Source organism: Fusarium fujikuroi, chromosome FFUJ_chr11 (assembly GCF_900079805.1).
Source record: "Fusarium fujikuroi IMI 58289 draft genome, chromosome FFUJ_chr11".
NCBI classification, from domain to species: Eukaryota; Fungi; Ascomycota; class Sordariomycetes; order Hypocreales; family Nectriaceae; genus Fusarium; species Fusarium fujikuroi.
This window is the reverse complement of record NC_036632.1, coordinates 1316506-1342041: the sequence shown is the minus strand read 5'-3', so window position 1 is coordinate 1342041 and position 25536 is coordinate 1316506. Positions and strand designations below refer to the sequence as shown.

Here is a 25536-nt window from a genome sequence, read left to right as displayed (position 1 = left end):
AGGCTGGCCTGCACTAGGATCTTGGGGAAAATACGATTCGGAATGCTTTGGCCTGGTCCGTAATCTCCACCACCTTTCTTTGCGTAATGTTTCAGCGTTCAGCCAGCCCCCAATAACCTTGGCATTGCCCCAGGAGCCTTCTTCTGGAGAATGTTGTATAAATGCCTAGAGTTGCCCGGACGATAGGAGGAATCGGATTCACTTGCAAAGAGAATACGATATGTGTTTCTCAACAGTCTCACCTTTCGCTATAACGTCTTTGAAGTACCCATGCGGTGGAGTCTTCAGATATGTGACGACCCTTACCCCTCAATCACATTTTCAGCTGGGCGTAAAAGTCTTGGTATGCTCTGACTTCTTGAAGAACTCTACTTGAGAAGAAGTCCAGCGGGTTTCCATAGTTTAGATCTATAAGAAGGCTGTTCTCAGTCTCACAAAGGACAATCATCAGCCCTTCAGACTCCCCCAAAATAGCTACAGCCTTTCTGTCACTCTTTTTAGTCACTCTTTTGCAATCATGGTTCACAAGCCTACTCCGAGTCCTAGCTCTGCTAGTGACACCTTTCATTTGGAAAAGACCGATGTTCTCATTGTTGGCTCTGGCCCAATCGGTGCCACCTTCGCTCATACCCTCGTCAAAAAGGGCATCAAGGTCACCATGATTGATATCGGCCAGCAGTAAGTTCTTGCATGAACGGATATATGCGCAGCTGCTCACTGTGAGAAAGGGAAACTCGCCGTGTCGGCGATCATAAGAAGAATAGCGTTGCAGTTCAGAAGGATATCAGCTTGTTCACGAAGTGAGTCTATCCAGTCCAACGCCCTTTAATCTTCAAAGTCTAATACCGAATCTAGCACTGTTAAGGTATGGCAACCCAAAAGTTGTGTGGGGTTTTAACTTATATCGTGTGTAGGGAGAGCTGCACCCACTGTCGGTGCCAACCAATTCCGCAAGGCCTGTGATTGAGCCAGCATCCTGGTCTCGCAGGTAGGTAACATCCTCTTCTTGACAGGGCTTACACTAACCTGAAAAGACCTACTGACTCAGCCTATGTCCTTAATGGTCAGAACCCGGAGCAGAAGGCCTATGGTAACCTACCTGCCGCAGCCGCAACTCGTGTTGTTGGCGGTATGGGATCTCACTGGACATGCTGCACCCCTCGACAGCACAAGGGGATTGAACGGTCTGACCTTTTCAGCGACAGTGAGTGGAACGCTCTCTACAGTCGGGCTGAGAAGCTCTTCAAGAAGACCGACGACGCTTTTGATGATTCTGTTCGCCAGAGGCTCGTCAAGCGCGTCCTTACGGAGGCCTATCCCGATCGTGAGATGAAGAGCATGCCGTTGGCCTGCAAACGCAAACAAGGTAACAAAGAGTACGTTGAGTGGTCTTGCACTGCTACCATTCTTGGTGAGCTGTCTACGCCAGAGTACTTTTATAAGGGCGAAGAACGACTGTTCGACATCAGGCCCAACACCCAGTGCGACAGGCTTGAAGTGGATGCCCTGGGCCAGATTCACTACGCCGTGATCAACGACCTTGAAAACAACAAAGAGTACTACATCGAGGCCAAGAAGTACGTCGTCTGTGCCGGTGCCGTTCTTACTCCGGGTATTTTGTACAAGTCTAAGTTGAAGGGCAAGCTGCCTATGCTGGTAGGATTACTCATCGAACAAGCACCGCAACTTAGTCTGACAGAGATCTCCAGGGCCATTACTTGACTGAGCAGCCTATGGCGTTTTGTCAAGTCGTCCTTGATAGGACTCTAGTCAACAGTGTCCGGGACGAAGAGGCTGTCAAAACTCACACTGCAGCGCATGAGAATGACCCGCTCCCCTTTCCCTTCAACGATCCTGACCCTCAGGTTTACTTCCCGGTGTCCGAGAAATATCCTTGGCATACTCAGATTCATCGTGATGCCTTTGGCTATGGCGAAGTCCCGTCCAACATCGATCAACGCCTCGTTGTCGATCTTCGCTGGTTTGGCTACATGAAACCTGAATATGAGAACTGTGTCACATTCTCTACCGAGACCAAAGATCAGTTTGGAATGCCTCAGGTATGTGGAACCAAAATTCGTCATACATATCATGTCTGAGCTGACGTTCTGAAACAGCCAATCTTCAACTTCATCTTGGATGAGGAAGCGGAAGAGCGCTGCAAGCGAATGATTACAGAGTAAGTCCCTGCGTCGCACAAATGTGCAGTACAATGCTAACCTGTGTTCTCTTTTCCTCTGTCAGCATGATCGATGTTGCTAGAAAGCTTGGCGGCTTCCTTCCTGGTGCTGAGCCCAAGTACCTCGCTCCTGGATCTGCTCTCCATATCTGCGGCACATACCGCGCGGGCAGCACTTCAGCTGATAGTGTTGTCAACAAGAACGGCAAGGCTTGGGGCGTTGATAACCTTGTTCTTGGAGGATGCGGTGTCATTCCTACCCAGAATGCTTGCAATCCTACCCTCACTGCTGCTTGTTTCGCTCTTGCAGCCGCTGACAAGATCATTGAAGATCTTCAGGTCGACCAGTGACGGATCAATCATGGATCATATACATGCTGTTTCATTTGTCACATTCCCTTTGTGTAACTTCGACTAGAAGCCTGCTGGGCTGATTTTACCTTTCTACTTTTCAATCTTTGAGCCCTACCGCGGTCATTAAGTCTACTTATAAGAGGATAGTCACAATAGATTACTATTTGAAGTCTCTCCGATATCACCTTGAACACATCATCACGACGCCACGACCTGGTTTCATCTCCAAACAGCTCACCCCACTAACTCCCTAACTCCCAACGATTCCTCTTCGTAGGCTAAATTTAAGCATCAACCTTGTTGATCCTGCCAGATTTAACATCATAGATATAGCCTGTGATAGGAACATCCAGAACAAGAGGACTTTTCTTCAAGAAAGTGATATCGTCACGGACACTCTGTTCAAGGTCTCCGAAAGGGAGGAAAGCAATGTGATCAACGTCTTCACCAAGATCCTTACGAACCTTTGTCTTGAGATCCAGATCGGAGAAGGTGAGCATGCCGCAGTCAGTCTATAACAGGTTAGTCACGGAAGTTTAGACGGAGAGTAAGGACCAACATGATGAACAATGACAATCTCTCGGGTTCCAAGGAGCTGCTGGGAGATGATGACAGAGCGGAGAGCATCTGCAGCTCGGCCGCCTGCATTGCGGATTACGTGGGCCGAGCCAAGCTCGATCCCGAGAACCTGAGCTGGGTCGAGACGAGCATCCATGCAAGCAACGACAGCGACGTGACTGCGATCTATTAGCAGTGAAGGAAATTCAGAACTCGGATGTCATACCGAGATGGAGGAAGAGCAAGGTCTCCTTTGTTGAAGGCTGCGGCATACTGCTCATTCGCAGCCTCATACTCTGGGACGATTGAAGAAGACATGTTGGAGTGAATTGATGAAGGGCTTGATGAGGTTGGGAGTATTTCTTGAATTGGTATTCTGAATCAGAATCGGTGGCATCTGTATAATACCTTTTATACTCGTTGAATACGCATGTTACACTAACGTTATATCATCGGCGCTCCTTTCCAGTTTGGGCATACGGCTCCATCATCATCCGCGGGGTATATGTCGCAATCTCACGTGTCAGGATGATAGTGTTTGACTTGGCGCGATGATGATTGAGTGACATTACAAAGTCGATTTGATGTCCATGCAAGGGAATTATCGGGGTATTAGTTGGAGGTCCCCAAGGGTCACGGAATTGGGTAAATGACACCGATTAGTGAACAATCTCTTCAGAAGTCAGGTCATGTCGGACTTGTCTCGGTATGCAGGCATTGTTTATTTGTAAGAAGGTTGTCTTTGGAATCAATCCAAGACTGCCCTGTCGCTGACATTCTTCACAACTCATCACCGCTTATGCCAGTCTAGCATCAACGGTGCATTCCAGCTTCCAGAACAACGTTAAGTAGGTTCCCGCCCGGCCCGGGCCGCGTAAACTGTCAAAACTGTCAAAGGATTCACTAAATCGATTTAGGAATGTCATGGAAGGTTCTCTGACGTAACTCCTATAGAAAACCACTGGAAGAATAGCAAGGTGGCCTGTAGTGGGTCATGACCTTGCTTCATGGGTATTAATGAGGCGTTGAACGAAGACCCCACCAGGATGAGGGCAGTTTTACAAAAGAAAGAAAAAAGAAGGTATCATTAATATGACTGTATGGCCCTAAAATGACAGGGCTATGCTCGTGTACTCATAAATCTACTCTCACAAGCCCGGGTCCGTCACCTACCTCAGATATTCCTGTGCGCAGCTGCAAAACTACTCAAACTCATCTTATCATCGTCGCCATACAGCTCATGCGACGCCTGTGGCTGCTGCTGCTGCTGAACAGGCTGCGGCTGCACAGGCGGGGCCTCTCTCCTCAAGCCTCGCATAAAAGCCTGATCCGACTCATCATCAATAAGAACGACCATCCAAACACCAACAGCTCCATTTGAACCTAACAAAGGCGTGCAGTGGATCCAGCGGTTACGGCCTGGGTTTGCAGGAGGAGCTTGACCACCATCCCCACTGGCAGAATGATCCATGGCGCGAGAGTTACGGTTCTTAGTCTGTACTTCTGCCTTGGAGAGCCATCGGATCTTGGCGGTGAGACCGTTGCCGCCCGCGAAGGCCTGGGTGAGGGTTTCGCGGACGCGGTCTGAGCCACCAATGCGGGAGAGGAATGAACTCTGCAGCATGCCGGGCACGCGGAGGGACGGTGAGGCAAACAGAATGCGGAGACTGGGGTAGGGCCGGACGAGGAGGTAGTGTTTGTAGATACCACTGAGGCGGCCACCGAAGCTTGCCATGGCTGTGTCGTGGAGGACGGGATCTGAAGGGCGTCGATTGATGGTGGCATCGTCGCGGAAGACCAGGCGAGGCTTGTTCCAATTCGCAGGGACTGCGTCTGTTTGTCGAACATCTTGCTGGTGCGTACGGTGGAACGCACCGCCTGCTTCGCGAACAGTCTTGAGCTCAGCGAGATCAAACATCTCAGCCAACTCTTGGAACTCGTCTTTCTCCTCATTCTTCTTTCTTTGCTCCGACTCGCCAGGGTAGCGCTCGTTCTCGGGATTCTCATCCGCCATCAGTGTCTCCAGTGAGTCCAGGCCAGCGCATTCCTTGACGAGGCCGGAGACGTCGACTTGGGCACCGAGATGGTATCGCACAACGCCGCGAGAGTCGTACAGCGGAGAAACCATGAGCAAGTTCATGAATGGGGATCCATCGCGACGGTAGTTGAGGAATGTTTCGCAGTGATCTTGGCCGGCTGCGAGCTTTTCTCGGATTCTCTTGACGCTGAAGGGGTTCGTCTTCGGGCCTTGAAGGAAGCGACAGTTGCGGCCGAGGACATAGTCCATACCATACTGAGTTGTTCTGTGGAACTCTGCGATCCTGTTAGCATTTGCGACACGGTTGTGCCGACAGTAACTCACCTTCACTTGCGAAAACAATTGGGTTGTCGGATCTCGATGGGTCTGTCAAACAGAACACCTCTGCCAAACCTTCTGATAGGTCGCGCAATTGAGGTGCCAGTGTGTCCGTTATTCTTCTCTTGATCGTGATGCTGACAGTCTGAATGTATGTGTGGGTGATGTACGCAGGTAGGTCATGGTTCACCATGGCTTGGAAAGCCTCGGTAGCCCGCTTCGCCAATGCCTCGTTGACAGTCGCCGTGACAGGATCGGCTGTGAAATCATGGCCATCAATTGTCTTGAGCGATCCGGTCAGCGAATTGGCGTAATTAATTGCCTTCATCGCCTTGAGCGTGTCGAGGTAGTACGTCAAGAGGGGGACTGAACTCGGCCGCGACGCAGACAGGAAGTTCGTGAAGCGCTGCAGAAGAACAGGGTCGTCGAAGATGACAGACAGATGCTTCACTGAGAAAAGCAGCTCGGATTGTGTCTCGAGTGTATACTGTTTTCCCATCGCATGCGCCGGAACGACGAGGTCGAATGACGCGGGGTCATACTCCTCCTCGGTCAAAGGCTCCAGTCCATCACGATCCAGGCCAGCGCCTTTTGCTTGCAGCGCAGGAAGATGTGTAGGGACGTATACAGACGAGATTGACGATGCATCTCTGTCTTTATGTGACCATATTTGCGATTCTTGCGTTCGGTACGACATGGCTCGGCTCGAGGCTCTCGATGATGGTGCCTGTAAAAGCTCTGGGTCGAAATTTGCCATTCCGTCGCCTAAATCCTGCGTCTCAAAGCTAAACTGTCAGTGTTGCTTCTCGATCACCCAATTGGAGTATAAAATACCTTTGCTTCATCGCAACTTGTCGTCTTGGTGTTTGCGCTCGCAGGGGAATGGGTGGAGGTTGAGAATCCATCTCGTCGTCAACGAGGTTAAGATGTTGAGTCGGCATTTTCGAAGGGACCATGCCGTAATACTGTACGTAACTGCCTATGATGCAGTGCTGCCGGTAGCGCGAATGCGTAATAAGCCACGGCTCAGATGGAAAAGCAAGAATGAGACAATGACCTATTCCATTGAGTGGCTAGTATACGCCCGGGCAGAGGGTGTTGATTGCTTTTTGTTTCGTTTCGTTCTGTTTCGTATTACATCCCTACCTAAGTCCCCTGCCCGTCAATATGAGTCGTCATTTTCGAAGTAACGCCAATCTTAGCTGCTGAGGAACTGGTCGATCAACTTTACGGTCCAATGGCGGTTTGTGTCCCAACGCTCAGGTCCCGATCGCGGTGAAAGGGGAAGCTTTCCAAGATCGTGATCTGGGTGTGGTTTGGGGGACGGAAGTTAACGAGAGCTAATTTAGCGGGTTGAGCTAGTGTGTTCCTGACATGAACTCTAGTCTCTACCGACATGGTTACATTGAGCAGCGCCGTTGACATGGAAAGGATCACGATGCATAATCGTATCGATGAGTTTAACTGGTGATCTTGAGCCGGGTACTCGTCCAAGCCCCTGGTAGCTTCACTGTGCCGCAGTTTAGATAGCTTAGCGGAATTCTTCCCGTCACGAAGCCATCGTGAAAGAGGCGTCGCTAGTAGGCGGATGACGTACGCCTGTATTCGTGCCTGAATCTGAAGACTTCCGTTTCTGTTCACAAAAGGAAAGCTGAAAGGAATGCCGTAGCTATCACTTCTCAGTGGACTTGGCTCGCTGCAGGGCTGCAGGGTGTAACCCCAATCGGGGGGGCACGTCGATTTGGGAGTGAGACACGATATGTCATTTCCTACAAGGTAAAGCGGCAGACGAACAGATTACCAATTTGGCGGTAGAGTAATCACCAGTGGCCGTTAATCGTCAACGTCAATGGACATTCCAATGACCGCCATTACCGTTGTCATTAACCATAATAAGATACGAGAGTCAAAGCGTTGCAATATCGCTAGGGAATAAACCCTCCGATGAAGATATTTTCCCCCTCTTGACAGCGTGATTATCGCGTGGCTTAATATCGCACGGGCGGCCCTTGCGTCTGACATACATACAGCAAGGAGAGTGATCACCACACGCACGTTTATCCCTTGCTGCCTAGGCTCAATCCAGCTGATCTTTTCTTTTTTTTTTTCTCACCCTTGCAGTAGATGATTGTGATGACTGAAATGATCGATGGGTCGACCACCAATAACGTCATTTGAGACCAGTAGAATTTTTTTTTTGAGGCCCGTATTAATATTTGTGGTTGTGGTACTCTGTAATTGCTGATCTGCAGTATCCAGCGCTTTGGGCGGGTAAATTACAGTGAAGGCCACTTTTCCGCATCTTTCGTAGTGCTTCGGCATCTCAACATTCCGAGAACCTAAAGCCCCGTCTGGGACAACTCCCGAGGTATTCACAGTCCAGACACATGAATATTCGTGAATAGCTTCAATGGGTAACATAGCAGAATAATGAACATAATACTCTATGCTTGCGGCTTAGGTCTTACCCCTCATGATCACGTCGCGTCAGCATTTAGATCGGGGTCTGAAGCTTGGCCTGAACCTGGTTTAAATACAACGCTGGCGGTCATCTAGGCAGGGTTACTTCTATTTCCGCTTACCCTTGAAACTCCATCTCGATAGCAACCAGAATGTCGGAAGCGAATCCGATCTCAATCATCCTCTGCGGAAAAACTGAATTTATCGGTCAAAGAGTGATTGAAGCTCTCAAGCCAGAGATTGAAGGTAAAAAATGGCACCAGTACACCTCCGATACTAATACCATTAGTCGTTCAATTCATCTTGCCTGGAGACTCGGGACAAGTCATCATACCAGCTCTCCTTGCCAGTAAAAGTCCGCCGTCTCATCCTGACAGCAGCGCTATCGGTTCCGGGAATTACAACAATGCTCCCCGCGCCGTTGTGCTAAGGGGGGCCTTTGAAGAATCCGACATAACTACCCTGCGCGATGCCGTCAAAACCGTTAATGGAGCCCGCGGTGTGGCTTGGGTCCGTCAGAATACAACCCTCCCAGCACCTCCAGTTACATCGTCTGAGTACCCTAAGCTCATGACAAGGAGGACCAAAGAGGCGGTAATCAAGCTTGATAAGGACGGGAAATTAGATGGAACATATGACGGCCTTGAGTGGTATTAGGATGCGATAATGAATGAATATGCTACAATGCTAAGACCAACGAATGCGCTAGTTATCGTGTATGGGCAGACTGAATGAGAAACGAAGACTGAAACAAAACTGAAATCGACACTGAACTCCCAAGCGATTCAAATCATCTTTATCACTGTGCCCCCTCCTCTTTCTTCCCCTCCTTGGTACCAATCTGATATCGAGATCCTAAGGTCTTAACACTATTCATACTCTGGCTCTTCATATTTCCCATACCCATCTTCCAATTCGCAACCTTGGTGTTGACATTCTTTCCAGCTCGATCAACACTATCGCTGATACTTCTATCAAGTTGGTTCAGTTTAGTTGTAGTGCCGTTCTCGAATGCCGTGCAGCGATCCTTGAATCCCTTGTCGATTTGATTGGCCTTCTCTGTCATAGCCGTAGTGGAATTGTTGGTGAAGGTTGTCCAGGCCTTCTTCTTTTTGTCGACTGCTTGATTCAATTTGTTGATGCGGCGTTGGTAGTAACCCCGAGCAGCGCTGTCTTTCTTCTCTGATGTTTCAGTGGATACGGTTGAGATACTCTCTCTTCGCTCATTCGCGTTGCTGTTGGAGTTCTTAGCCGCCATAGACGCTTCGTTCTCTTGGTCCTGGGTTGGTAGAGGCTGGACCGAGCCATCTGGATGATAGAATGCTTTATGAATGTCGTGGTTTGTTTGAGGGAGAACTTCTTTCTCTGGTGAGTCGGTACGTTGCACTTGAGCAATACTTTCGCTTGTATCGTAGATTTGCTTCTCATCATGTCCATCATGGATCCTCAAGTCGTGGACCTCCTTCTCGAGCCCATGGTCATAAACTTCCTTCTCCGCGGCAGGTATATAGACCTCCTTTTCATCATGCCCCTCGTTTGCAATATGAACTTCCTTCTCGTCAGATCCATCTGTCTTCTGAACAACTTCCCTCTCCTCAGACACGGCAGGGAGAACCTCCTTGAATGTGTCTTCCCCTCGTTGGTCGAAATTTCCAGTGGAGATGATTGGCGTAGGCGGTGTCAAGATGATCTGAACGGGATTACTGTCAGACGCCGAGGTTACTTCAACTGGAGATGACCCTCCGCCCGCGTATTTCTGGTACCCAGACATGGCGATGATGATGACCTCGAATTGTTTATTGGGAAATTGTGACATCAAGCAGGTTTCATCTTTGCTGTGCATCTGCCTAAACTAAATTAGGAGGGGCGTAAGCAATATCCTTGTTGATTAGGTAATGCAGATTGATGATCTCTCATGTTGCTCATGTTGAAACAAGAATTAAATAGGCTCTCTCTTCTTTAATCATTATTCTTGGACAGTTGTGCTAACATTCACGCGTTTTTGTCGTAGTGGTTTCTAACGAATCATGCCAATAAGGGAAGGGCTTAGACTTTCGCTAAGCTACCCTTAAACACTCGCCTTCAGATTAGACTCCCAACACGAATGTTGATTTCAGGCAGGTAAAACCTTAACAAATATCACATTTTGGCGATTCTTTAAATTCCGGAGCCTGGAGGGGCTTCTCTTCCACAACATAATGTTGTATTTAAAAAGATCGGCAAGGAAATCATTATAAGTATTCTTACATGCTAAAAACTCCTGCTCAATTCCAACGCCAACCGTTTAATCAACCGCTTGTAAATTCTCTGATTCCTAAACCCAAAGCCGTTATTCAAATTGGAATCACGTCTGAAGTCCTACGTTTGTGGTAGGACTAGAAACGCCAGGTGATTTGAACTGAACCCTTGTTTTTTCCAGCAATGTCTGAGCTTTCTTTCCTTTTGAGCTTCCTTTTGAGCTTCCTTCTGAGCTTCTTTTGTTTCTTCATCAGGAGCTCACGAAGTTCTTTGATCTCGTCCTGACGGTCGTGATGATGACTTTCCACCTGTTCGAGCTTCTTCTTGGTTGCTTCGCAATACTTGCGACTTTGCCTCAGTTGCTTTTGGACAGCAACCCAGGACTGGGAGAGCATGGCACTCTGGCTGTTGAGCCCTGTTCTTATTTCATTCTGAAGCTGAACATCTGCCAAGCGTAATTCTCGGGTTTGGTTGAAGATGCGATCAAAAGCATTGATGTAGTTTTGGTCTTCTGTTTTGACTTGCGGGTCGTCATTAAGCGACTGATCTGGCTCATTCTCAGATACATCTGATTCTGAATCGAGCTGTGCCGGGTAGATCGGGGTATAGGATGGTGTTGGGTAGACCAATGGGGCGTGCTGGGGAAACCATGGGGTGTTGACTGCATGGCCATCCGGGACAGCTCCGAGCTGGCCATGCATATCGATAGGACCTCTTTGATCCCAGGTAAACCCAGATGGGTAGTCCATCTGGACACTTGGAGCCGATCCATGCAACCCCGAAATACCCTCATCTTCCCAGATACCTGCCTCATCTGCCGGGTCCCCGTCGTGCGACGGGGGCGGACTCCCGTCTGAAGAATCACGATCCTGTGCCCACATATTATTGTGTAGACAGTAGTCAAAACTGGTTGTTAGCTATAGAAGGTCAGTATCCTGCAGGAGTATTGGAAAGGTAGAGGGGTTGTAGGGTTGACTGGCTGTTCAGTGGACAATGGTATTCAAGTAGATTTGTCTAGGTGAAGGTCTTTCTGGATGTGTTGGGCTAGTTTTATGGCTTTCTTTAGCTATAATAACGATGATAAGAAAGGAAGGGAATAAGAGAAAGAGGTAGATGTGCAGGGTATATATAGTACACTCCCAATTAAAAGACTTTGCGATAAATTATTTAAAGGCGAGCTCGCTCAATTTCCTGAACTTTATTAATATCTCTGCAAATCATTTCGAGAGTAACCAAGAAAGTGAATAATTCCAACTCATCATCTTCAGCATTAACAAGGTATTGTTCATTCAATCGAAAGTCCTTGGCACATAGCCTCCAGCATACGTGGTCGTTTGCATGTGACCCAAAAGTCTTGTAGTGTGATGGGGCAAAATTACTTGGTCTACGTTTAATCTTAGTGGACAGTAATTGGCTCGTTCTGGGAGCAAGGTTGCGCCAGTTGAAGAGCCCCAAAAGCTTTGGAATGCATTCAGAAGCTAACAGTACTTATATGTTGGCCTTCTCGACAGTTGTTTCTTGAAACTTCTAACAACTGTATCAGAACCTATGATAGATTATCGGGCCAAGATCTAGCTTTGTTCAAAATGCCACCCCCTGACTATGATACATATAAGAGCTTTCTACTCAGGAAGTCAATGGCCGAGCAAATGTTCTTTTCTGGCAGTAGCTATTGTTTTGCTATATTTCCAAGTTTATGATTTGCTGCGCAGCGCAACCATGCTCCCATGCGGCCAAGAGTATGACTCATACGGAGTATATATACATCCTATATAAGAACCACGTATACCCCTTGGGGGTCTTCGCGTGGGCTCCATGATGGTTTCTATTGGCGACTGTCGCCTTATGAGGTGCCGAGGTTTCTTGACATGGTAATTAAAATGAAGAGTATATTTGCATAAGTCCTATGGGAGATAAGGGGCCCAAATCATTTGACTCTACTTGGTCTAGCAGATTGAGTGGCAACAAGCTCTGGGCTCTGACAAGAATGTGAGTGACACATATTTATACAAAGCATCATTTCACCTCAATATCCTCGCTGCTGTCTGATTGTCCCCCTTGCTGACTGACGACAGCTAACCAGATCTAACACCCAAGTTGTTGTCCTCATCCTTGGGGCAATCCTCATCGTCATCGGTATTGAACTCAACAACACACGCAGAGTCTTGCGCAATAGCGATGCCAATGAAGGTCGTGTCAGTCTTGCCCTCTCCAGTACCAAGACTGTTTCCATCCTGGTCCTTGACCTCGCATGATTCGGGGTCACCAGCGAACGAGGACTTGCAGCGGAACTTGCGCTCTTTGGTCCAGCAATCTCCGCCGAAAGTGAACTCGCGTCCATCGCCGGTGTTGTAGCAAGGAGAGTGGTCGGCCGGGTATGCCTTGCTGTAGATGGCAGTGCCGTCGTCCTTGAGGATGGTGAAGCCGGAACTGTGACCGCTTTGGCTTCCGCCGCTTGGTCCGGAGATGGTTGAGAAGTCGCCTTGGGACCAGACAACGCGAAGATGCTCGGCTGTGACGGTGGATGAAAGTGAGGCTGCCAAAAGGCCGAAGAGAATGTTTCGAGGAGAAGGCATATTGATACACGGTCGGAGAGTGTCTGATTTGATGGGGTTGTGAAGACTGAATAATGGCTTGATTGATAAGACACATTGAAAGATGTACTGCGACTTATATATATACGCAGCCCGTTCACTGTTCTCGAGAGTTGCACTCAGTCATTACCAAGCTCGAGTCTCCGGCCAACTCACTTGCCCTACCGCATGAATGACATCATATCGAACGAGTCAATGTCGCATTTCGGATCCTTCGACGAGGTATACTTCCTGCCTGATGCTATCCGTGAGGAATGGGTCGGGGTTTGATCCTTTTTACCCCACGAAGAGCATCTAGGCCTCCCGGCATCAGGAAGCTGGAGGCTGAGCTGACAAGAAATCTGCCGATCAACCACCAAATCCAGTGTCAGTAGCCATTGAGCTTGGCAAATAGGCCAAGATGTTCGGTTATCGTTACTTCAAAAGTGGAAGTCCGCTGTGAATATCTCCACTGACTACGTAATGCTATCGGAATATTGTCGCGCATGGTGACTTGGCTGGGGATTCGGGATCAGGGGATTGAAGGTTTGCCAATTTTTGATTGGATAACAAGAGTAAGCAAGGTCAGTAGCTGAAATACTCTTTGCCGACTTAAGACACGAAGCGGGGATTGGCAAGGCATAGTCAGGGCAGATCTGCATTTAGAGCGGGAACAGTGTTATGCGAAGGATTTTAGGGCTTATTGTCATCGAGATGTCTCGGCTTCAGGAGCACGTGTCAGATCAAAGCCATGAGGAATTAATTGATCAAGGAAAGGGGGGTTTTATCAATTATGCGTTAAGAACACGTATTTTGAGACAAATCAGCAATTCCTTACTCGCAACTTACTATCAATAGTTAAAGCTTATGACACCTCCGTGATAAGGTTAGGAGGTCAAAAGAGGGTTCAGCCCCCCGGGCATAAAGGACACCAATAAACTATGGGGATGACTGCCGCCTATAAGGTTAAGCTTTGGTTTGAAATGCTAGATTTCCTGATGACTGACTCCAAAGGTGTATAAATAAGCGCTTGCCTGCTGCTCATCCGTGAAGATAATCCAGCTCATTATAACACCTTGAGGAATATCAAGCCAATACACTAAAAAGTCCCTGTTAACTTCAGCTTTAAGCCAAAATGGGCAAAGACAGAAAGCTTTTTAGACAACTTAGCACCCCTCTGAGATGCTTTTTATTTATATCTCATCTTTTTTTTATTAATTTCTGCGCTGCCTCAAGATCATTTCGTAGACTCGAAGTCAGTCATCTAGATATTACCTCCCAGCCAGTATGGTCGGGTAAACAAGGTGATATTAATGGTGCTGGGGTAGAACGAGCAGGTCAAAGAGATTAAGAGTGGCAGAAGCTTCTGTAATGCCAAATTTACTAAATACTCAAAGAAAAAGGTCTAATTTCCAGTCAGAGACGTTCTGCCAAAGTCTCAGTGGTGTGCCATTGCATCTAGGCTAAGTCCATCATGAAGGTCACAAGCCGCAATCTTTTGCTAATAGAAATATGTGAAGGCATCCTCAACGCGTTCCCGCTTAGGAGGACCACGTTTATACTTTGGCTAGTTGATCACTAAGACACTGTAACGGATGTGCATAAACGGTGGAGGCTTGTAGAAGGCCAGTAGAACTCACTTTTCCATCTACCTTTCATGGCCAGTCGCGCGAGTACCAGAAAATCGATAATTTTCATTTCAGTCTCAAGTCACAGTTTCTGTGCACGCTCTGAGTTATTTTTGATGGCACATCTATGGTCTGTGGCGCTGAATAATGTCTCCGATTCCAGTAACTTGTCGCCACTCTGCTTACTGATGAAGTCCGCCTACCCCTGACATGGCCATCACACTGCCCTGAAATCGGTTGGTTCCGTGATCAGTCTTGCAGGTTTGCGAGTCTCCATTTTGTTGGCGACTCAAATTGAACAGCGCTGGGGCAAACGATCACACCATGAACACTTGTACCAGTGCCGATAAGCATGTCCATGTTGCCGTTGCAAGTGCAACAAGATTGGATGGAGGTCGCTGATGTCTATGGTAAACCTGTGACAGACGGCATACTGGAGTTTGCTAATAGTTTTCGTAACATTTTACCCAAATGATGTGTTTGAGTTGATGGGTATGTAGGGCTTGAAAACTACCTCAGTCCTAGATTTCAAAATGAAGCTTTATGCATGTTTACTATGAACAGAAAGGAATGTGTGTTTAGTCTTGATTATTGCGGCCTGGTCCTTTTCCAAAGTCTAGCAAATTCTTCAGTTTAAAAGTCTATATGAAATTCTAAATGTCCAGCTATCCCCTCAATCTGTTGCAGGATCCTATCATTGAACACCCTTACCAGTTACTAAGTTCTCTCTGCTGATTTAAACTCTCAGCCACAAGTCTTAACTTCAGATAACACATCTAGCTCACAACTTGGACATTGTACCAAAATCCCTGACCAATTACTACAGCGAAAGGCTGATAAATAGAAAACCTAGAAGGTGACTCATTTGGCCGTCCTGACGGGTATAAGAAGGTGCCTTTGGTACGTGCCCATTACAATCATACCGAAGGTCTAGCGTAACATCCACAGCTTCTCCGTCTGAATCGTGCTCTTAGACCTGGTGGCTGTATGGCTCATAGGCAAGATCTGTCCGGGGAGATGGCGCCAGACCACGATTATGATATGTAGGGTGCATCTCGTGATCATCATCAATGGGTGCATAGGCTCCAGAGTGGTGACTACGCTCAAGTAGTCCCTTGCCTTCAGGGTCCTTTCGATTGGTTGCGGTGCTGCAGCAGAGAGTTGGTATTATCCAGAGGAGGTTTGCAGCGATAGCAAATACAGCGCCAATCCAAATGATGGCAAGGAAAACGACGTTGACATTTCCCTTGACTCCATAGAGCTTCGCAGTGGTTTCCACGGCACCAATCGAGACGGAGGCCATGATGGTCGAGAGAATAGCTGACGCGAGGACAAACGCCGAAGCAAGACCACTTGCCATCCATGTCCAACAGGTGAGCTCGCGAGAGCAAACGGCAAAGATACCAAGAGCAATCTCGATGGCGAGCTCTATCAAAGCCACAATGAAAGCAACTTCAGCTCCTTTCGTCATCGATCTAAATGTTTGGATAGCAGCGTTGATCTCTTTCGGTAGTTTGACCTCGACATCCTTATCGACACTCTTGATGCGGTTTGTTGATAGAGTCTTTCGGACCCAATCAAACTTGGGACTTGAGCACTCTCGCTTATCATCTGTATCAGTATGACAGTATCCCCAGAGCGTGATGTCGTAGGTTTTGTCAAGCCCAAGGAGTTCAGCAGTGATATTCTTTTCGACTGTCTCGGCGCGTGGTAAGATCTTGTCGACAAGATCACTTGCAGGACTGATGCTTAGATTCTCGAAGTCGAGTTGGATGAGGTAGAGGGATTTGTCGGTGATGCCTGCGAGCGCGGGGACGAGGGTGAAGATGGCAGCCGCAATAGCCAGCGCGAATGGCAGAAGTACGCCAATAACGCGGCCAATGATCATCTCGTGAAGTTTTGGAGGCTGTTTACGTATAGTGTTTGTTGAGAATGCAGAAGCGAGTGACAGTAGCAACGAGAAAGACTAGTTTGCAAACGAAGATTTCAGCGATGTTAACATATGAGAGCTTTAAATGGATACTTTATACAAATTTGATCGTCGCGAACTCATGAATCAAGTCAAAGCCCGCCTAGTGCTCACGAAAAGCACGATCTCGGATTTCGAGTAGTTTCGACAAACATCCCTGCGATGTCAGAAACTCAGCCTCTCACTTCGTCCCATCGCTGAGAAAATTCTTACCCTCAGTATAACGCCCTGCTCCGATTTCTCAGTTCCCCGGGTCCATAGCTTCCGGGGTATTATTACTGTTGTCGAATGTGGTTGAGGCACTGGGCGTTTGTTTTGGCTCTAATTTTAGAGTGGATGCGACCTGATTACTGAGCATTCCGAAAACGCGCTGACTCTTGCGGGCCGCATTTCTACAGGTTTCATCCCAGTCATTTGCCCTACGGGGCTATTTTTCGGTCCTTGTTCTTCTTGTCTAAGCTGAATAGGTACGTGTGCCGCTGATGCCGCCGCGGTGCCGCCTCTCGGGGTCTAAGACCACGGATCAGGCTGTCAACCGCCGATTTTAGAGTGGCATACTACCAGGGAGTTTTTGAAACAGATAAGTCTCTTCCAGATTTGAACAACTGTAAAGACTGTGCCACAGTCTCATTGAGTTGTGTGTTTCTGAACAGACTATCATGGTCAGTTTGTCCTCAGGGACTCGTGAAGCAATGCATGGATAAGGATGGCTGGCACAGTGTTTAGAGGTCTGCAGGGCTCAGAACACAAGTGATTACAAATTGGCCTTTAGTCCCTCCTTATTCCTCAACGATCGTTTTTGGTTGCTTACCATCTGATATGCATACACCTATGCCAAAGGCTCTGACGAGAGTCTCAGACTGCCTTCTTACAATCCCTTCAGCAGTTATCTCATCAAGCTGGGTTGAAGCACAGAATATCCACAGTCACTCGTATCAGATCATTGCCTCATAGGTCCTTTGGTAGGTTTCGGCACTGGCTGGAGCTGTATGAACATGTGCAATAACTCCCCGCGAAGGTAGGCTTCTCATGACCCGTGAGGCTGTGGCCGGCATTTCCAGGCCCCTGGGGGCGATATGATTTGTTTTATGTTGTTGCCTCAGGTTCTTCATGTTGCTATCCAGTCCCTCTTATCTTTTTGTTGTCCTCGGAAATCTAGCGGTCGCATCAAAGTATGCAGCCTCTCTCGACATCGAAGCGTACGCGGAGTCAGCGCAATGTGCAACTTGATCCTGTTCAAAGAGTATCACAGTTCGTCAGAGGAAACAGCTCGTAAAAAGCTTTCTCGACTGTCCAACGTCAAAGTTTAGGATTGTGCCAACTTCAACGTTCATCTCGCGGATTCCACCCTCTTCAGGTTTCAGGACGAAGCGCTCATTACCTTACTTCAAAATGAAAACCCTCACCGTTGCCGATATCATTCCCACGATGTACCTCCACACGACCAATCCACTGTCTTCAACACATCGAGCCTTCCGATCCACCGAATATCCTGACTTTGCTCAACTCATCCTGTCTGCGTATTCCAGTGCAGCAACCAACAACCACATTGGCAGACTGCACCATATTTCACACAGCCGAGCAAGCCATCACGGTACCCTACTTACAGGATCAGTTTTGCTACCAATCACATGCCTGGAGTATTTTCGGATTGGTGTCAAGGATTGGGAGACGGAATGAAGAGTTGCTAGCCAGCTTGACAGATGGAGCTCCCTAAGAATTAAAGTTCGATAGACCGGGTAGCGGAGCATTCAAGGATGAGAACTAGGATCTGGTTCGTCAGAAGCTTTCCCGTCCGTATGGACATGCATACGGGACCAGTTAGTCAGGTATAATCCCGCTGAGTCTTTGATAGTTGAGATGCTTGATGAACTTGGTGGGAATGTGACTTGGTTCCTATTCATCACCCTTCGTACTTGATAGCTATGACAAGCGAAGCAGTAAAAGTACTTTACTGGTGGTCCTTGCCAAGATTCTTCAAAAGCTCTGGGCTGTTTCTTGCATGATATCCTTGGCAATCCAAGGACCAACAGCATCTACGCCACTTGGCTGCAGCCAAGCCATCCCTTTTCACAAGATGCAAGCGACCAACACACCTCGTTGTACGTAGAAGAAAAGATAATTTTTATTGATTTTGCACCAGAAAGTGGGGATTATGCACTCTTATGCGTCCCCTTCCACGAATCAATCTCTTAACATGAACTGACCACACCCCTTCGCCAACTCAGGTACTCGCCTGGAAATGCCTCAATGTGATACAAAACCAATAACCTTTCCTCGAATATCTCTTTTCATCTTCCCATTTTCCATCGCTCACCAATTTGAGTCATCATGCGGTGTACTTCACTGGTTATTGCAGCTTTCTTGGCTGCTAAATCAAGCGCCACCGATCCTCTGCTTGAGACCAAGGACTTCAACATCACTCAAGCCCTTCTGGACCAAGGTATTGACGTATTAGAGCTTCCTGTATCCAAGGAAGATGCAAAACAATCTGTTACTGGCTGCGTCGCTGCTGTACGTAAACCGGAGTCTCATAACCGTCATGTGGCTGAAGCAAAATAGTGCGACTCTCTAAAGATACTCTACGGTGATGCCGCCGTTGAGACGAGGAAAGAAAAGGCCTTCAGGGACTTCACAAGCTCGTACTGGTCTTCAAATCAGGCAGAGGTCAATCCTTACTGCATCTTCGTTCCTCAGCGGCCGATTCAAGTTTCTGTAACTGTACTGTTGGCTCGATTGACAAAGTGTCCTTTCGCTGCGAAGAGTGGCGGCCACGCAGCCTTTGCTGGAGCCTCATCCGTTGAGGGTGGCATTACCATTTCTTTTGCTAACTTGAAAGGTATCTCTCTGTCTCAAGATAAGAAGATTGCTTCGATAGAGCCTGGAAACACCTGGGGGCCCGTGTACGAGCAGTTGGCGAAGTCTGATGTCAGTGTCATTGGAGGGCGACTCTACAACATCGGCGTTGGAGGATTGACTACGGGAGGTAAATGCAATTGCTTTTCCGACATAATTCGTGACTAACTTGGCGAAGGTGGTATCTCATTCTTCTCAAATATTTATGGTTGGGCTTGCGATAATGTTGAGAGCTACGAGGTAACCATGCCAGCCCAGTCAGTTGTCCGTAGTCCTCCAAGCTAACCAATCTACAAGGTGGTACTCGCCAATGGCATAATAGTCAAAGTCAGCGCCAAATCATACCCTGATCTCTACTGGGCTCTTCGTGGAGGCGGTAACAACTTCGGTCTTGTTGTCAAGTTCAACCTCAAGACCATACCCCTTCCCAAGAGTGAGATGTGGGGAGGATCTCGCGTCTATACAGAAGACAGGTTCCCCGAAGTCACAAACGCACTGTTTAGTATCCTAAAGAACTCCGAGAATGACCCAAAGGCTGGGATCTACGTCCCTTGGATCTATTATGAAGGCAACAAACTCTCTATGCCCACTATGTACTACGCCGAGCCTGACGCCGGAAACGCTACTATATGGAAGGACTTCAACAAGATTGAGGCCGTCTCTGATACCACGCAGAACAGAGTTCTCGCCGAGTGGGGCAAGGAGATCATGAGTGACAGCCCCCCGGGACTTCGCGAGGTCTACTACGTTATTACTACCAAGCTCGATCACGGCATCTTGGACTACACCAGGGATTACTTTTACAAGACTGTTCTTACGGTTGCTAATATTTCTGGCATTATACCTGCTTTTGTGGTTCAAGGCATCACTGCTCCCCAGCTCAAGCAGATGCAGAAGAATGGAGGCAACGCCCTTGGTATCGATCCTGCGAGAGGACCTCTATTAATTTTGCAGCTCTCCGTTATGTGGAATAACAAGTCTGACGACGACGCCATCTACAGCTGGATCTCTGATATCTTCCAGGTAGTCACCAAGGAGGCCAAAGCTCGTGGAGTCAACAACGACTACGTTTACATGAATTACGCAAGTCAGTACCAGGATGTCATTGCGAGCTACGGGTCAGGCAATAAGGCTAAGCTGAAGAGCATTGCAAAGAAGTATGATCCTCAACAGGTGTTTCAGCTGCTGCAGCCTGGGTACTTCAAGCTGGATAGAGCGCCTATTCCTGACTCTGGATACTTCTCCCATTAGAAAAGGATACGTCTACAAAGAAGCATCGAAGAGGTATAATCGTCAAAGAAGATAGGGTGAGAGCGCTGCCTAGCTGAGAAGAGAAAAGCAGAACTTGGCCTTAGTTTAGTAAGACGAATTTAACTGTATTATGTGCGTATTTATCTTCTTAAGGCATGGAGCTCGTAAGAGCAGGAGAAGCGGAATAATTAGAAGCCGGAGATCTTGAAATCTACCATTGGGCAGATGCGCCAAGCTGTTGTGAAGATTGCTGAGATATGCAGATCCTTCAGCGTTATGATCCAGTTCTCTTCCACTTGTGTGAGTTTACAGGCTTGGCTTTGATTACCATCTTGGTCGTTCATCTATGACTTGTAATCCAGCCTCATCGGAACGACACTTCACATGATCGGAACGCTCGAGCAGTCCTCCGGCAGTGGGGCCGGCGCACGGTATCAGATCCGAGGACAGCTTCAACTGAAGAGGGTTCCAGCAAATGCGCCGCTAAACAGTAAGACAATGCATCACACTCAGACCGTTCACGCATTCGGTGAACTTCCTAGAAGATGAATTTGGACTGTAGGTGTCGCACAAATGGTGCCATTTGGCGTAAGAATTGTGAGGGCCTATCGGAGCCATTGTATTGTAAGCTCCGATCAAGTTCCGGGCCGAGGCTCGTCGCTACCCCGCCATCACGAACTTTGGTCGAGTTGGATAAAGCCAAGATCAATTGATCGATGCATACAATCATAAAGTAAATCACTAGAAAGAGAATAGAGGAAAAATACAAGTAACTAGTAAATTCGTAATCATTCATTCTCAATGGTATTTTGCTACATTGCTCATTAATTACAGTCGAGGAGACGCCTTGGGCGAAGAACCGTTGGCAACATCAAATCGGTCCAGGTTCATCACCTTGGTCCAAGCAGCAACAAAGTCCTTGACAAGCTTCTCTTGACCACCAGCCTCAGCATATGTCTCAGCTGTAGCGCGGAGCTCAGCGTGTGAGCCAAAGACAAGATCGACGCGGGTGCCGGTCCACTTCTTGGTGCCGGTCTTGCGATCAGTACCCTCGAAGATGTCACCGTTTCCGACGGCCTTCCACTCAGTGCTCATGTCGAGCAGGTTGACGAAGAAGTCGTTGGTCAGGACACCAGGACGGTTGGTGAAGATACCATGCGATGAGCCGTCATAGTTGGTGTTGAGGGCACGAAGACCACCAATGAGAGCGGTGAGCTCAGGGACGCTGAGGGTGAGGAGTTGAGCGCGGTCAATGAGCTGGTGCTCAAGCTTGACGCGGTCTGTAGAAGAGCCGTAATTACGGAAACCATCGGCGAAAGGCTTAAGGTGGTCGACAGACTTGACGTCGGTCTGCTCCTGTGTAGCGTCGGTGCGGCCGGGCACGAAGGGCACGGTGATGTTAACACCGGCATCCTTGGCAGCCTTCTCAACAGCGGCGGAACCAGCAAGAACAATAACATCGGCAAGAGAGATGGCCTTGCCGCTGGACTGAGAGTCGTTGAACTTCTTCTGGATGCCCTCGAGAGTGCTGAGGACCTTGCTCAATTGGGCGGGGTTGTTGACCTCCCAGTCCTTCTGGGGCTGAAGGCGGATACGGGCGCCGTTGGCACCACCGCGGAGATCACTGCCTCGGAAGGTGGAGGCGGAGGCCCAAGCGGTAGAGACGAGCTTGGAGACGTCAACACCAGACTTGAGGATCTCGTTCTTGATGGCGGAGATATCGCCGTCATCGACGAGCTTGTAGTCACGCTCGGGAACGGGGTCTTGCCAGAGGAAGACCTCCTTGGGGACCTCGGGGCCGAGGTATCGGTCGCGGGGACCCATGTCACGGTGGGTAAGCTTGAACCAGGCCTTGGCGAAAGCCTCGTTGAACTGGTCTGGGTTCTCAAGGAAGCGACGAGAGATCTTCTCGTACTCAGGGTCGAATCGCAGAGACAAATCGGTGGTCAACATGGTAGGCTTCTGCTTCTTGTTGGGGTCGAAGGCATCAGGAACAGTGGCGTTGGCATCCTTGGCAACCCACTGGTGAGCGCCAGCAGGGCTCTTTGTGAGCTCCCACTCAAACTGGAAGAGGTACTTGAGGTAGTCGTGGCTCCACTTGACGGGAGTGCTGGTCCAGGTAACCTCGAGACCAGAGGTGGTTGTGTGAGGACCCTTACCGGTCTTATAGCTGTTGGACCAGCCGAGACCCTGCTGGGCGAGGTCAGCAGCCTCGGGCTCGGGGCCGACGTGGTCGGTTGAGCCAGCGCCGTGGGTCTTTCCGACGGTGTGACCACCGGCGATGAGAGCGACGGTCTCCTCGTCGTTCATAGCCATGCGACCGAAGGTCTCGCGGATGTCGCGGGCAGCGGCGACGGGATCGGGGTTACCGTCAGGACCCTCTGCAATAAAGTCAGTGACTGCGCATGGCGCATTTAGCTTTAGGGAGTACTAACCAGGGTTGACGTAAATAAGACCGTGGTGAGCAGCAGCCAGTGGCTTCTCAAGCTCGCGGCTGTGGATGTTCTTGTGAGGAGCCTGATCGGAATCGGTAGCGCCAGGCTTGGTGGTTCCGGGGTTGCCATCAGAGTAACGGACATCGTTTCCGAGCCAAGTATCCTCGCCACCGTAGTAGGTAGCCTCGTCAGCCTCCCAAGTATCCGGACGACCAGCGGCGAAGCCAATGGTCTTGAAGCCCATATCCTCGAGGGCGACGTTGCCAGCCATGACGATCAGATCGGCCCATGAGACCTTGTTGCCGTACTTTTGCTTGACGGGCCAGAGAAGGCGACGGGCCTTGTCGAGGGAAACGTTATCGGGCCAAGAGTTGAGGGGGGCGAATCTTTGCTGACCCTATGACGCTGTTAGACTTGTGCGCAATTGAGAGGGGGAGAGAGAGGGTGTAATGGATTTCTTACCTGTCGGCCGCCACCTCGGCCATCGAAGACGCGGTATGTTCCAACGGCGTGCCACGACATACGGACAAAGAGACCACCATAGTGGCCGAAATCAGCGGGCCACCAGTCCTGCGAATCGCGGCAGACCTTTCGCAGATCCTCCTTGAGCTCGTTGTAGTCAATAGAGTTGAAAGCCTCGGCGTAGTTGAAGTTCTCGCCGTAGGGGTTGGTGACGGCGCTGTGCTGACGAAGAATGTTGGTCTTGAGGGCCTCGGGCCACCACTTCTGATGGGTAACGCCGTGACCAGCGACGTTGGGGACCTTGTGGGCCACGGGACACTTTCTCTCGTCGGCCATTTTGGAAGCTGAAGTATGAAGCGATAGCCTGAAGTGTTGTTGGTTCAGATTCAGAGTCCTCCTCGCTACAGACAAGGACAGGATGCGAGAGGAAGGGAAGAGAAACCGAGGCATGGAGGAGATGCGGGGGTGGAGTTTGGCATTTATACCGTAACGCGAGGGACGTGGATTGGAAAAGGAACGACTGTGAGTGGACTCTTTTTAGAGGCGAGACGGTCTCCCCGGATCACGCTCGGAATCTCGTCAAACTATTGTACAAGTATCATCGGAAACTTATGCCGGATTTGTCAACAAAAGTTAACTGCATGACGCACTGTAGCCCATCGCAAGTGCGGGGAAGCTGTCCAAACTCAGCAACTGGTGTAACCAAGGCTCATTCATTGCCCTGAAGACTTGGGCGTCGGGAAGAGACATCGGGCCTTATTTGAGGAATCATTCTCTATAGAATTGTTTATAAATACAATCATGGAATCATCTCATCCTCTCCATCATGATTCCATACTCGATTGCTGATTGCGAATGATTGCCACTGAATAACCTTTCATGGAGCATCATGACAACAGAGGCATGGGTCCCCCGTGATCGGTTTAGTACCGGCTCTTACTGGGCCGGCCCCGCAAAACAAACACCACAGCAACCCGATTTCTCTGCGTGTTAGCAGCCCGTTTCGTCGTAGGCCAGCCCATTTCACCCCGCCTGAACTTCTAAGGAGAAACAGGGGAGAGCTCCCTGATCAGCTAAGTTACAGGACCACTGCGGATTTCCTCCCGCCAAACACAACACGGTCTAAAATTGGCAGGCCAAAGAGCGGGGTCAGCTTCACCATCGCAATCCGTTTCTCCCTAACATGGTAATAAAAGTGAGGCAATTCCATCGTCGCATTACGACTTGACGTGAACCTACTGCGTAGCAACGATCGCTGTTACTTCCTAATGCATGAATTGCTCAATTGCCTCTTAAAGCCGGCGTGAAAATCCGCTTCAGGGATGTTCAGTTTGCCAATGAAGCGCAATAGATTCCAAATGATCAGAGATGATCGAGTTCCACTAACAGACTTCCAAACACCCACCATGACCCGAGAAGCGCAAGCCAATCATGGGCCCCGCTTACATTTGGAATCAATTTCCATTCTGCAACAGATGGAATCAATTGTTCCAGGTGTGCGGTACCTGCGTCGTCAGTGGTTCCTGCAAGCCTCCGGTCGGATTATCTCGACGCATCATCCACGACAATTGGTGCCGAGCCGCCGATGGAAAGTCTCCGACTGATGAGGAATTGAACTCAAGACCTTCAGAGTGCAAAAATAAATGGAGGTGGATGATCGCATCTTTGACCAGTACCTCCGAAGAGGGCCAGGCCTAGCGACCATCCAACATTTTGGTTCACTGTCTGCATACATGAGGGGCTCATGGTCCCCTCTTTGCTGACTCTCGACTCCAGCGCAACATAAACGCGCGTACAATTGAAACAGGACACCTTGTAGATACATACTTAGTTCTCTCTCAACTGTTGACAATCAATCTCCTCGGTGCGACAACTTGCGACCTCAGCTCGCACCTTATGAGACAATGCCAGCGGGTAGACTGTAGCCAATCGAAATACACGCATCACTAAGCTCCATGCCCAGTAAACTCACCCGCAACGACGCAAGAAGCAATCATGGAGGGTAGAAAAGTATGAGGGATGAGGTAAAGCCACTGGTTAACCCAGTTTTCATTTTGATATACGTTCGTCAGACACAGGAGTATTTCCAATCCATTATTGTTCGCGCTGGTGATTTGACGTCACACTGCCAAACCACTCTAGCGACCGTTAACGTCCTGCTATAGGTGACTGACCCCACTGTAGTCGCTAAGTGGTCTGCCACCAACCGACCCACCG

At 49.0% G+C, this 25536-nt stretch overlaps 10 protein-coding genes; 3 read left to right on the top strand and 7 right to left on the bottom strand.

Moving 5' to 3' along the window:
• Window positions 1–517: 517 nt before the first annotated feature.
• Window positions 518–2530, top strand: FFUJ_11715 (related to Pyranose 2-oxidase; the record flags this gene model as incomplete). XM_023570646.1 has 8 exons in its annotated part: window positions 518–678; window positions 729–800; window positions 856–865; window positions 915–988; window positions 1035–1656; window positions 1710–2060; window positions 2118–2179; window positions 2245–2530. 8 exons carry the CDS (start codon window positions 518–520, stop codon window positions 2528–2530), a joined length of 1638 nt encoding a protein of 545 aa, XP_023438114.1.
• A 287-nt stretch (window positions 2531–2817) lies between these two features.
• FFUJ_11714 (probable carbonic anhydrase) lies at window positions 2818–3409 on the bottom strand (the record flags this gene model as incomplete). XM_023570645.1 has 3 exons in its annotated part: window positions 2818–3045; window positions 3093–3270; window positions 3318–3409. The coding sequence occupies 3 exons, from the start codon at window positions 3407–3409 to the stop codon at window positions 2818–2820; spliced, it is 498 nt and encodes a 165-aa protein (XP_023437727.1).
• Window positions 3410–4265: 856 nt separating this feature from the next.
• FFUJ_11713 (related to nonphototropic hypocotyl protein 1) lies at window positions 4266–6388 on the bottom strand (the record flags this gene model as incomplete). XM_023570644.1 has 3 exons in its annotated part: window positions 4266–5404; window positions 5454–6232; window positions 6282–6388. The coding sequence occupies 3 exons, from the start codon at window positions 6386–6388 to the stop codon at window positions 4266–4268; spliced, it is 2025 nt and encodes a 674-aa protein (XP_023437726.1).
• A 1671-nt stretch (window positions 6389–8059) lies between these two features.
• On the top strand, window positions 8060–8564 carry FFUJ_11712 (uncharacterized protein; the record flags this gene model as incomplete). XM_023570643.1 has 2 exons in its annotated part: window positions 8060–8153; window positions 8197–8564. 2 exons carry the CDS (start codon window positions 8060–8062, stop codon window positions 8562–8564), a joined length of 462 nt encoding a protein of 153 aa, XP_023437725.1.
• Window positions 8565–8706: 142 nt separating this feature from the next.
• Window positions 8707–9678, bottom strand: FFUJ_11711 (uncharacterized protein; the record flags this gene model as incomplete). Its single annotated transcript, XM_023570642.1, has 1 exon — window positions 8707–9678. One exon carries the CDS (start codon window positions 9676–9678, stop codon window positions 8707–8709), a length of 972 nt encoding a protein of 323 aa, XP_023437724.1.
• Window positions 9679–10282: 604 nt separating this feature from the next.
• Window positions 10283–11026, bottom strand: FFUJ_11710 (uncharacterized protein; the record flags this gene model as incomplete). Its single annotated transcript, XM_023570639.1, has 1 exon — window positions 10283–11026. The coding sequence occupies one exon, from the start codon at window positions 11024–11026 to the stop codon at window positions 10283–10285; it is 744 nt and encodes a 247-aa protein (XP_023437723.1).
• A 1194-nt stretch (window positions 11027–12220) lies between these two features.
• FFUJ_11709 (uncharacterized protein) lies at window positions 12221–12721 on the bottom strand (the record flags this gene model as incomplete). The annotated part of the gene is made up of 1 exon (XM_023570638.1): window positions 12221–12721. The coding sequence occupies one exon, from the start codon at window positions 12719–12721 to the stop codon at window positions 12221–12223; it is 501 nt and encodes a 166-aa protein (XP_023437722.1).
• A 2595-nt stretch (window positions 12722–15316) lies between these two features.
• Window positions 15317–16234, bottom strand: FFUJ_11708 (uncharacterized protein; the record flags this gene model as incomplete). Its single annotated transcript, XM_023570637.1, has 1 exon — window positions 15317–16234. The coding sequence occupies one exon, from the start codon at window positions 16232–16234 to the stop codon at window positions 15317–15319; it is 918 nt and encodes a 305-aa protein (XP_023437721.1).
• A 2412-nt stretch (window positions 16235–18646) lies between these two features.
• Window positions 18647–20422, top strand: FFUJ_11707 (related to 6-hydroxy-d-nicotine oxidase; the record flags this gene model as incomplete). XM_023570636.1 has 4 exons in its annotated part: window positions 18647–18829; window positions 18878–19301; window positions 19350–19411; window positions 19469–20422. 4 exons carry the CDS (start codon window positions 18647–18649, stop codon window positions 20420–20422), a joined length of 1623 nt encoding a protein of 540 aa, XP_023437720.1.
• Window positions 20423–21250: 828 nt separating this feature from the next.
• Window positions 21251–23655, bottom strand: FFUJ_11706 (probable catalase 2; the record flags this gene model as incomplete). XM_023570635.1 has 3 exons in its annotated part: window positions 21251–22803; window positions 22858–23254; window positions 23320–23655. The coding sequence occupies 3 exons, from the start codon at window positions 23653–23655 to the stop codon at window positions 21251–21253; spliced, it is 2286 nt and encodes a 761-aa protein (XP_023437719.1).
• Between the last annotated feature and the right edge of the window lie 1881 nt (window positions 23656–25536).